This window comes from Oncorhynchus keta, chromosome 21, assembly GCF_023373465.1.
Source record: "Oncorhynchus keta strain PuntledgeMale-10-30-2019 chromosome 21, Oket_V2, whole genome shotgun sequence".
Classification (NCBI taxonomy): domain Eukaryota; kingdom Metazoa; phylum Chordata; class Actinopteri; order Salmoniformes; family Salmonidae; genus Oncorhynchus; species Oncorhynchus keta.
In genome coordinates, this window is record NC_068441.1 from 41,807,645 (window position 1) to 41,820,472 (window position 12,828).

Consider the following 12,828-nt stretch of genomic DNA (forward strand, 5'->3'; position numbering starts at 1 on the left):
CCCTTCCTTCAAATGTAAACACTGTCTTGTCAAGTCTTACCAGCCATGTCTACTCCCTTCCTTCAAATGTAAACACTGTCTTGTCAAGTCTTAGCAGCCATGTCTACTCCCTTCCTTCAAATATAAACACTGTCTTGTCAAGTCTTAGCAGCCATGTCTACTCCCTTCCTTCAAATATAAACACTGTCTTGTCAAGTCTTAGCAGCCATGTCTACTCCCTTCCTTCAAATGTAAACACTGTCTTGTCAAGTCTTAGCAGCCATGTCTACTCCCTTCCTTCAAATGTAAACACTGTCTTGTCAAGTCTTAGCAGCCATGTCTACTCCCTTCCTTCAAATATAAACACTGTCTTGTCAAGTCTTAGCAGCCATGTCTACTCCCTTCCTTCAAATGTAAACACTGTCTTGTATGGTGCTGGAGATGATGAATATGACGTTCAAAAGGGATGAAGTGTCCCTTTGAAGTCTTACCGCCTATGTCCTCCCTCCATTCACATAATAGACACTGTGGTGCTGGAGATGAGACATAAAGTTTTAACATCTGTGTCTCTCTCCCTGCAGACCGTCCTGGCGTGCAGGACCACGGGCGCATCGAGGCACTGCAGGACCGTCTGTCAGAGACGCTGCAGGCCTACATCCGGCTGCACCACCCGGGCGGCCGCCTGGTGTACGCTAGGATGATTCAGAAGCTGGCGGACCTGCGCAGCCTGAACGAGGAGCACTCCAAGCAGTACCGCTCGCTGTCCTTCCAGCCAGAGCACAGCATGCAGCTCACCCCGCTGGTGCTGGAGGTGTTCGGCAGCGAGGTCTCCTAAATTAACACATTTTGGTGATCTTTGACCTTTCATGGAGGTGGAGAGGTGGATGAAAGGTCATAGGAGGGGTGGGAGGAGAGTATGAGGTGGGAGCTATAAGAACGTGGTTAGACGTGTTATGGATGGTGTGAGTGTTAGTTTGTGAGGAGAGATTGAGGGAGGGAGATGGTGTGGGGGTTAGGGGGGGGGGGGGATAGGTGGGATGTTGGGTGCAAGGGGGATATGGAAGTGTGTGTGTTAGGAATTCCCCTGCCCTGCCCTGTGTGTGTGTGTGTGTGTGTGTGTGTGTGTGTGTGTGTGTGTGTGTGTGTGTGTGTGTGTGTGTGTGTGTGTGTGTGTGTGTGTGTGTGTGTGTGTGTGTGTGTGTGTGTGTGTGTGTGCCTTCGGTAGGTCAGACGCAGCGACCTGAGACTGGGTACATGTTCCAGCTGTTGACTGGAACATGCAAAGTGATGGCAATTGATTGATACAAACAGCAGAATTTACTTCAGAACCATACATACATGGAAATTCTGCCTATATTTGATATGTACGCTTACCTATATACAGTGCATTGTGTGGTTTTTGTGCGTGTCATGCAAGTGCTGCTTTATGCATGGCAGTGTATGATTACACACAGTCACACAAGCCTACTCACTCTCACTAATAGTCAGTCATTACGTTGGAGCTACCTCTGATTTTGTTTTGTTTTTGTATTCACAAATACCTTTCTGTTCACAAATACACAGCATAGAACCTTAATAATGCATGAGGACATTTAAATCCAGGGTAGCTATTTGATGCTGGAGCGTCACAAGGGCAAGAACAGTACCAGTAAAGCATTTCCATTTGTTTCTCTCATCCTCTTGTTATTCTGCTCAATTCTCCTCAAGGGCAAGTGTGTGTGTGTACTTATACGCCACAAAACACGCTCCCATTCATCTCTGCCAAAGGTATTGGCCGTGTTCGAGAGCATCAAAGGAGTGAACATGGGTCAATTGTGACTGACTGATCTACAAATAATATTGAGTAGTTATTTATGACGCAAGGTGATTTGTAGATCAGTGGATCATGACTTCATTTGAAGACGGCTGCAATGTCGAACGCGCCCATTGTCTATGTTCTCAAAGCTTCCGGTCTGCTACGAGTGTCGCCTTGTGACGCCTTCTATGAGCACACTTTTCACCATTTGTGCTATCATCTAGGAATTGATGAAGGAAACGTATACACTATACAGCATACAGAATATTTTCTGTAACCCAGAAGTAGTTTGGTTGTGGAGTAGTGTGTGGGGGGCTGTGGTTGTTTAGTCACTAAAGCAAGCTGTCAATGAAACCAAGCCAGAGCTCTGGTTGGTTAGTTTCTTTGTTTCTTGGAGAAGGGGCAGGGGAAGAATTATGATAGCTGCAAATAAATGGAGCTGCAAATTCTATGTATCCCAAACACTATTAGACCACCTGTACTCAAGTGTATCTATTAAAGTATGTCTATGTTTAAGTTTTATCACCGTTTTCAAAGGGCTACAATGGAAAATAGTGATTGGAAATGCATAGTTAGGCCGGTTACTCTACTGGCTACGTCTTATAGCCACAATCCCTGCGAGTAATCTGGACAGCATCTTAAAACAATTACATGAATTGTTCATTTTTTCCCTCATATGTAGACTACAGTTTTTAGTACGTGGAGTGTTTCAAAGCTGCTTGTTCTTAATCTCTCCACATATTTCACTCCTTTAATTTCTGACTGCGATGTGGAATTATTTGAAAAGAATGTCTTGAGGACCGTTTTCTGTTTTGTTTTTTGACATGTCCGAGTCCTCCGGTTTGATGTTGTATGCTGCGCAGCTGCATCCTGGAAATACTATGTATCAATACAGTAACCGCAGCTGTACATAGGGCTACATACACAGTTTATTAGGTACACCCATCTTGTACCCCTCCAGAACAGTTTGAATTATTTGGGGCATGCTACAAGTTGTCGGAAACGTTCCACAGCGATGTTGGTCCATGCTGACACGATGGCATCACGCAGTTGCTGCAGATTAGTGAGAGCAGCCCGTTCCAAAGATGCTCTATTGGGTTGAGGTCTGGGGGCTGTGCAGGCCAACTCGCTGTCATGTTCCTAGCAATCTTTTTCCACTCCTCAATTGTCCGGTGTTTGTGACCGCGTGCCCACTGGAGCCGCTTCTTCTTGTTCTTATCTGATAGGAGGGGAACCCGGTGTGGTCGACTGCTGCAATAGCTCATCTGTGACAAGGATTGACGAGTTGTGCTTTCCGCGATGCCGTTCTGCACACCACTGTTGTACTGCACTGTTATTTGTCTGTTTGTGGCCCGCCTGTTAGCTTGCACGATTCTTGCCATTCTCTTTCAACCTCTCTTTCGACTGAGTTGTTTTTGCCAACGGGACTGCTGATGAGAGGATGTTTTATGTTTGTCACACCATTCTCTGTAAAAGCCTAGACACTGTCGTGCATGAAAAGCCCAGGAGGGTGGCAATTTCTGAGATACTGGATCCGGCGTGCCTGGCTCCAACGATCAGGGTAGCCAATGGCAGGGTAGCCTAGTGGTTAGAGCATTGGACTAGTAACCGAAAGGTTGCAAGTTCAAACCCCCGAGCTGACAAGGTACAAAGCTGTCGTTCTGCCCCTGAACAGGCAGTTAACCCTGTTCCTAGGCCGTCATTGAAAATAAGAATTTGTTCTTAACTAACTTGCCTAGTTAAATAAAGTTCAACAATACCACGCTCAAAGTCACTTAGGTCACTCATTTTAACATTCAATGGAACAGTAACTGAATGCCTCGATGCCTGTCTGCCAGCTTTATATAGCAAACCATGGCCATGTGACCACTGTCTGTGGGAGCTAGGTGGTATACCTAATAAATTAGCCGGTGAGTGTAGATATTACTACTACTAACTCTTAGGAAGGAAATTCTTGGATTATATATGCAAACAACATGATATTGATGACCGTGTTTTACAACTTATTTTCACTTTCTCTCTCTGAAACACTATACTTTCTCAACTTTCTATATATACTGAACAAAAATATAAACGCATGCAACATGCAACATGCAACAATTTCAAAGATTTTACTGAGTTACGTATAAGGAAATCATAACAATTTAAATCAATAAATTAGGCCCTAAAATAAGCTTTTCAAATGACTGGGCATTGGTGCAGCCATGGGTGGGCCTGGGAGGGCATAGGCCCGCCCACCTGGAAGACAAGCCCACACACTAGGGAGCCAGGCCCAGCCACAAAATGGCTTTATTACTGACGGAAATACTCCTCATCATGCTGTTTAATCAGCTTCTTCACATGTCACACCGGTCAGGTGGATGGATTATCTTGGCAAAGGAGAAATGCTCACTAACGGGGATGTAAACAAATTTGTGCACAGAATTTGAGAGAAATAAGCTTTTTCTGCATATGGAACATTTCTGGGATTATTTATTTTACTCATAAAACACGGGACCAACACTTTAACACGTTGTGTTTATATTTTTGTTAAGTATAAAAAGATGGATCTATATATGTTTTGGTGGGGACGAGTGGGTGATTGACAATGCCTAGTGGCCTAATCTCCAAATCAAATTAATGAACCCATTGACTAAGGTTGTGTCATTGGACGTTTGACATCTTTGGTTAATCATTTGGGCGAATGAGGATGTTCTACAAGCTAAATATACAGTGCTGTTCTCTATTATAAGCCATATGGAGGGAGAGAAAAACAAACCAAGCTAGTTTAAAGAAATGTCCCTCGTATTGATGGGGATGGAGATACACAGTTTATATATTTAGGATGTGTATTTCTATGGCTCAGATATTCTATTAGACATGTATAGAGTAGAACCGACTCCTATGCTTTCAATCATCTCATTCCCCTGTCCATACAAGAGCCTTGTGTGATAAGGACACCGAAGTGGGTGCAACATGTTGACTGCGCTTAAATCCAATCCATTATTATTAACTATTTAGTCTACTCTACAGAGTACTTAAAGGCCGTCATGGATACAATAGTCTTTAGGGGGAACCTGTTGACCACAATGAATGTCCTGTCACCTGTTCTAAAGAAATGTCCCTCGTATTGATGGGGCTACTTTCTAAATGTAACCTCCTCCGTCCTTACACAGCTCTCTGGTCTTGGCCATTGTGGAGAGGTTGGAGTCTGTTTGATTGAGTGTGTGGACAGGTGTCTTTTATACAGGTAACGAGTTCAAACAGGTGCAGTTAATACAGGTAATGAGTGGAGAACAGGAGGGCTGCTTCTTAAAGAAAAATGAACAGGTCTGTGAGAGCCGGAATTCTTACTGGTTGGTAGGTGATCAAATACTTATGTCATGCAATAAAATGCAAATTAATTACTTAAAATCATACAATGTGATTTTATGGTTTTTTGTTTTAGATTCCGTCTCTCACAGTTGAAGTGTACCTATGATAACAATTACAGACCTCTAAGTAGGAAAACCTGCAAAATCGTCAGTGTATCAAGTACTTGTTCTCCCCACTGTAGCTCTTTGTGTATTGATTTTCATTATGTACAGTGCCTTCGGAAAGACTCCTTGCCTTTTTCAACATTTTCTTAGGTTACATCCTTACTCTAAATTAAAGAATGAAAACCATTTTTTCGTGTCAAATCGCCTATTGGCAACCCATCCCTTATGAGATTAATTGACACATAAACAAACATTACAATAATTCACTAACGTAATTAAATTATAATTATTCTTCCGGTGTTCTCTGCATTGCGCATCGCATAAAGAATTAAAAAATGTAAGGTAAAAATCAATACATAATGGTAAATATTGTTGTCCAAACAATAATTATATCCCTAGAGCAGTAAAAGAAGACGCACGCACGCACGCACGCACGCACGCACGCACGCACGCACGCACGCACACACACACACACACACACACACACACACACACACACACACACACACACACACACACACACACACACACACACACACACACACACACACACACACACACACACACACACACACAAACAAACATACATACATACATACATACATACATACATACATACATACATACATACATACATACATACATACATACATACATACATACATACATACATACAGTTGAAGTTTGAAGTTTACATACACCTTAGCCAAATACATTTAAACTCAGTTTTTCACAATTCCTGACATTTAATCCAAATAAAAATTCCCTGTTTTAGGTCAGTCAGGATCACCACTTTATTTTAAGGATGTGAAATGTCAGAATAATAGTAGAGAGAATGATTTATTTCAGCTTTTATTTCTTTCATACACTCAATTAGTATTTGGTAGCATTGCCTTTAAATTGTTTAACTTGGGTCAAACGTTTTGGGTAGACTTCCACAAGCTTCCAAATTGGGTGAATTTTGGCCCATTCCTCCTGACAGAGCTGGTGTAACTGAGTCAGGTTTGTAGGCCTCCTTGCTCACACACGCTTTTTAAGTTCTTCCCACAAATGTTCTATATGATTGAGGTCAGGGCTTTGTGATGGCCCCTCCAATGGCTTGCCTTTTTTGTCCTTAGGCCATTTTGCCTCAACTTTGCAGTTGCAAACCATAGTCTGGCTTTTTTATGGCGGTTTTGGAGCAGTGGCTTCTTCCTTGCTCAGCGGCCTTTCAGGTTATGTTGATATAGGACTCGTTTTACTGTGGATATAGATACTTTTGTACCCGTTTCCTCCAGCATCTTCACAAGGCCCTTTGCTGTTGTTCTGGGATTGATTTGCACTTTTCGCACCAAAGTACGTTCATCTATAGGAGACAAAACGCGTCTCCTTCCTGAGCGGTATGACGGCTGCGTGGTCCCATGGGGTTAGTACTTGCGTACTATTGTTTGTACAGATGAACGTGGTACCTTCAGGTGTTTGGAAATTGCTCCCAAGGACAAACCAGACTTGTGGAGGTCGACTATTTTTTTCTACGGTCTTGGCTGATTTCTTTTGATTTTCCGATGATGTCAAGGAAATAAGCACTGCGTTTAAAGGTATGCCTTGAAATACATCCACAGGTACACCTCCAATTGACTCAAATGATGTCAATTAGCCTATCAGAAGCTTCTAAAGCCATTACATCATTTTCGGGAATTCTCCATTCTGTTTAAAGGCACAGACAACCTAGTGTATGTAAACTTCTGACCCACTGGAATTGTGATACAATGAGTAAGTGAAATAATCTGTCTGTAAACAATTGTTGGGAAAATTACTTGTGTCATGCACAAAGTAGATGTCCTAACCGACTTTTAATGACTCCAACCTAAGTGTATGTAAACTTCCGACTTTAACTGTACATACACACATACTGTATATACATGCACACACACACACACACACACACACACACACACACACACACACACACACACACACACACACACACACACACACACACACACACACACACACACACACACATAACGTGTACAGATCAATGAATATAGAAAAAAGTAAACAGAAGGCATTGGATCCCAGTCTGGCACAAAGAGGAGATTCATATGGGAGACAAGCCTATACACAATCTACATACACACGTACCATTTACCACATAGAAGATTCATATGGGAGACAAGGCTATACACAATCTATATACACACGTACCATTTACCACATAGAAGATTCATATGGGAGACAAGGCTATACACAATCTATATACACACGTACCATTTACCACATAGAAGATTCATATGGGAGACAAGGCTATACACAATCTATATACACACGTACCATAGAATTGATTAAATCGTTTTTTCCCCTCATCAATTTACACACAATACCCCATAATGACAAAGCAAAAACAGGTTTTTAGAAATGTTAACACATTTCTTAAAAATAAATCACTGAAATATAACATTTACATAAGTATTCAGACCATTTACTCAGTACTTTGTTGGAGCACCTTTTGCAGCGATTACAGTCTTGTGTCTTCTTTTGTATGACGCTACAAACTTGGCACACCTGTATTTGGGGAGTTTCTCGCATTCTTCTCTGCAAATCCTCTCAAGCTCTGTCAGGTTGGACAGGGAGCGTTGATTTCAGGTTTCTCCAGAGATCGGGTTCAACTCTGGGCTCTGGCTGGGCCTCTCAAGGACATTCAGAGACTTGTCCCGAAGCCACTCCTGCTTTGTCTTGGCTGTGTGCTTAGGTTCGTTGTCCTGTTGGAAGGTGAACCTTTGACCCAGTCTGAGGTTCTGAATGCTCTGTAGCAGGTTTTCATCAAGGATCTCTCTGTAATTTGCTCCATTCATCTTTGCCTCGATCCTGACTTGTCTCCTAGTCCCTGCCGCTGAAAAACATCCCCAGAGCATGATGCTGCCACCACCATGCTTCACCGTAGAGATGTTGCCAGGTTTCCTCCAGACGTCACGCTTGGCATTCAGGCGTAAGAGTTCAATCTTGGTTTCATCAGACCAGAGAATCTTGTTTCTCATGGTCTGAGAGTCTTTAGGTACCTTTTGCCAAACTCCCAAGCGGGCTGTCATATTCATTTTACTGAGAAGTGGCTTCCGTCTGGACACTCTACCATAAAGGCCTGATTGGTGGAGTGCTGCAGAGATGCTTGTCCTTCTGGAAGGTTCTCCCATCTCCACAGAAGAACTCTAGAGCTCTATCAGAGTGACCATCGGGTTCTTGGTCACCTCCCTGACCAAGGCCCTTCTCCCCCGCTTGCTCAGTTTGGCCGGGTGGCCAGCTCTAAGAAGAATCTTTGCGGTTCCAAACTTCTTCCATTTAAGAATGTTGGAGGCCACCGTGTTCTTAGGGACCTTCAATGCTGCAGACATTTTTTGGTACCCTTCCCCAGATCTGTGCCTCAACACAATCCTGTCTCAGAGCTCTACCAACAACTTCTTCGACCTCACAGCTTGGTTTTTGCTTTTACATACATTGTAAACTGTGGGACCTTATATAGATGGTTATGTGCCTTTCCAAATCATGTACAATCAATTGAATTTACCACAGGTGGACTCCAAACAAGTTGTAGAAACATCTCAAGTATGATCAATGGGAACAGGATGAACATGAGCTCAATTTCGTTCCTCATAGCAAAGAGTCTGAATATTTATGTGAATAAGGTATGTCTGTTTTTTTTATGCATTTGCACACATTTCTAAAAACCTATTTTCACTTTGTCATTATGGTGTGTTGTGTGTAGATTGCTGAGGATTTTCTTTTATTTAATTCATTTTAGAATAAGGCTGTAATGTAACCAAATGTAGACAAATTCAAGGGGTCTGAATACTTTCCACAAGGCACTGTATGTATAAGACTTGGTTATCATGTAAGTGCCACAGGGCAGGATGTTGTCACAAATATCCCTTTAGAGAAGTACAGGGTAAGGAGAGGTCTCTCTCTCTCTCAGGTTTGGTTTTGTACAGTTATAGCTGCTCAATATTCAGTCAAATGTAGTGGATTTTCCAAAACGCTTTATGAAGAAAAGGCTTAATGTGGCTTCATGACCTACAGTCAGTTGATTTCAACTCCAGACATTTCAAAAGCTGTTCAATAGCAGTAATTATGGGTTGAAGAACAAAAGCAAAATCAGAATTTTATTTAAATCCATTTTATGTCATTCGTCTTGGTTAAGCATTTTTTCTTTTCATTCATCGGTTTAGAACGTCTACATTTTTGTGACATTTTGATCGAACTCCAAACCGGAACGTAGGAACCATCAATGAAATGAAATGAAACTAGAACTTGGATCATTTAGAGTTTTTACAGTTGGCTGTCTCTTTTCCTTACTTGTTTATTTATCTATATCAAACGGGGTGAATACCTAGAATACAGGGTGTGGTGCACTAGCATCAGCTAGCATAACGGTCTCATTTTTTTTGTTTTAGAGTGTGTTCTTTTATAAAGGTTGTACAAAGCCATTACGAATTTTCAGAATGTGAAAGGGATCGATATACTGTACAGTACCATTGATATTCACGTGTAGGTTTCTTCAAACATTAAAACGAGTGTCCACAATGGATGTACACAACAATGATCTACCTCTTTTAGCTACAGATTATGCTTTAGCATTAAAGGAGTTTCCTCTGTTTTTACTTTTGTAATATGTGTTGGTATTTATTGCTGTCTAATGAATCAATGATTACCTCAAAGATGTCTCACCATGCAGACTGGGAGACTATACAGCTAATGAAGTCATTGGTAGTTTTTTTTGTACAATATTTTTTTACTAAAAACATTGCCTTTTTTAAAAGTAACGAACAAACACCCACCAGAGGTTGTGTTTTAATTGTGCCTGCATTCTGACCAATGGGGGTCCAGGCTGGGTTCTGGTCGACCGGGGTTGTGTTTCATTCTAATACGTGGTTTCCTCCCTTTTTCTCTTAGTTCACTCGCATTTCGCCCATCTGATACAACTGGGTAGTTGTATGTAAGGAATACCTCCACCTGGTTTCCGCCATATTCAGCTTACAGTGAACAAGGACAGAAGGGAGGGAGCAACTTCCTGGAATGAAACGCTACGAGAGACTTAATTGGGACCTCTGTATAGAGGCGTCATGAGTCGTATGGTTTCGGTCGGAGAGTTGATGCGTCTGCTCCTCTTGGTACAGTTGGCATGGTCTTTGCCCTTACTAGATGTTTCTCACTCTGTCCCCTATCCATCTCTCTTTCCTTCTTTCCCTCTAACAGCTACTAAGTTTTCTCCACTCTCATATCCCCCAACCCACCTTTTTAGAGTAAACTCTTCTGTATAGATCTTATTTTCAGGAAAGGGCAGAAGTTCTGACAGGACAAAGATCAGTATCCATTTAATGCTGCTTTTATCAAGAGCATCACAGGTCGATCAGTGTGTTGTTATTCTTACTAACATTGGCACGGTTGGGTATCGCCCAGCAGATATATGCTAACCAGATCATGTGAGGCCACAGTGTCTGTCGTGTTATGTAGTTTTTTAAAGCCAAGTAGTTTAGGTTGCTATAAAGCTATAGGAAGCTGGTTCTAGAAAAGCAAATTCCTATTTGAACAATGTAGACTTGAGGAGGTTGATGTCCATTTATTGACTTTGATTAAACCACTTTAATCTATCAATGAGGCGGCAAGTATTGTGTAATATTAATCACCAGCTACTCCACTTTCCAACATGAAGGCACTTTTCTTCTTTTTTTTGACCAGACACTCTAAGTCTTTGAGCGTATTCCCTCTGGTGAACTGGATGTGCACCATTTGGTTGACATTGCTCAGTAAGTACCACTTTTTTTAGCTTCTACTAATATCTGTGAATACAGTTTTTGAATAGTTTTTGATGCTTCCTACCATCTTTCCAACTAACTGTCTCAATTTTGACAGTTTGTATTCAAACAGAACTTTAAAAAAATAAATATGTGTCCAGCAAAAGCAGTCAGATTGATAATCAGTTGTCGTGCTAGCTATTGGAGGCTAGCTATTGGAGGCTAGCTATTGGAGGTATGTAGACCTCACAAGACATCAAATCGATATAAACTCATGCAAATAAGAGTACCAAAGTGACCTGCATGCACAAATAATTCCTTTTTCACATTGAAAATAGGGGAATTGGCTCCCATGTACTCATCACGTTACACTTTGGAGTACAGGGCAGGAGGTGAAAGGAGTTCAGATTAGCTAGCTTTGTGTTGCCTATGTATTGGCTATTGATATTGACAGCCAGCAGACACTGTGGTCCCTCGGGGCCTGAGTTGAGTGCCTATATGAACCTTGTAACGACTGTTGAGTGTTTCGCAAAGCAAAATGAGAAAGTTAGCAAACTAGCATTTCCAAGTATCTTTTCCAAGTATCGTAAAACAACTCAAATTTGTTCTTGATTCTCGAGACAGCTAATTTCAAAGATTGGTCAATAGTACTTCCTTACCTATTATTCTTGCAGCTAACTGCGATTCTACTTTACCAATCTTTGTGGGCAAGAAATTCTAGTTGAAGAAGAATTGTTAAACTAAAATATTAGATTGTTAAATGAAAAATTCCTGTTTTTAACACACTGCACCACTTCACATGAAAGCCAGAAACAACAGAAGCACTTAAGGTATTGTTTGTAACACAATGCATACATTTGGATGAATATGCTCTTCATGAATGACTGTCCATTTCAGCATTATATGGCTGCAATTATCAAAGTAGTTCATCTAATTTCTTGCAATGTATATTTTTGTTTTTATTTCATTTAAGATATGTTTTTCTTTCTATTACAACAGACATTATAAATTGGTGTTTATGTAATGTTATTTTTGTCAGATGTTTTGCAAATCAAATAATAAACAACTGTGTAGTGTTGTGTGTCTGTTAGATGTTTACTGTATGCATGACATATATTTGATGGATTTAATATAAATTACACCCATGTTTAATTGTTTCAACACACAGTGCTACTTGAGTGAATAGTCTGGTCAATACAACTAAAATACAATTACAGTAGAAACACAGAGATGACTATCAACTGAATGGGTGGTATCAAAACATGATTTATCAAACACAAAAAATATATATCAAATAGTATGAAAAAACAGATCTCATGTGGTGAAATAGTATACAAGCATTGTACCAAACTATTGTGGTGGCAACTTTATCCAGTGTTTTAGTGAAATCACACCAATGTGGGGAACTCCTATTTAATAGTCTTCATACACATTTCAGTTGAGAACCATACTGTAAAGTATTATTGGAATAGATGAAATGTGTGTTTGATTTAGCGAAGATTAATGGGGAAGACTGCAAGGTGGCAGAATTACTGTACAGACTACTTATCTGAATACTTAAAAAAACATCTGACATTTTTTAAATTGCTACATCCATTTTTGGACTTCTAAATTAGTTATTGATTATTGAAGAATATTACTTATAAATTCCTCATATGTTTAGTTCAACTATTGTGCCCAATCAAAACACAAAATATAAGCTTACTCCAATCTTTGAAAACAAATTAAATGCAAACCAACAATGTATAGCCTCAAAACATGGTTCAACTATCATTTGTATATCATGGATGGTCAGTCTTGACATCCACAGCTCTGCCAATGAATTTGAGAG

General features: G+C 40.7%; 1 protein-coding gene across 4 annotated transcripts in view; it reads left to right on the top strand.

The window, feature by feature from the left end:
• The window catches only part of LOC118400575 (vitamin D3 receptor B-like), a 147,838-nt gene extending 135,763 nt beyond the window's left edge, over positions 1-12,075 (top strand). For 3 of the 4 annotated variants that reach the window (XM_052473944.1, XM_052473943.1, XM_052473945.1), the window contains 2 exons: positions 561-805; positions 10,156-12,075. In XM_052473944.1, coding sequence (XP_052329904.1) covers positions 561-805; positions 10,156-10,179 — 269 coding nt within the window. In that variant the 3' untranslated portion in view covers positions 10,180-12,075. Of the gene's footprint in view, positions 1-560; positions 815-10,155 lie in introns of those variants that run through there. The other variant, XM_052473946.1, reaches the window with a different exon arrangement.
• Positions 12,076-12,828: the final 753 nt, after the last annotated feature.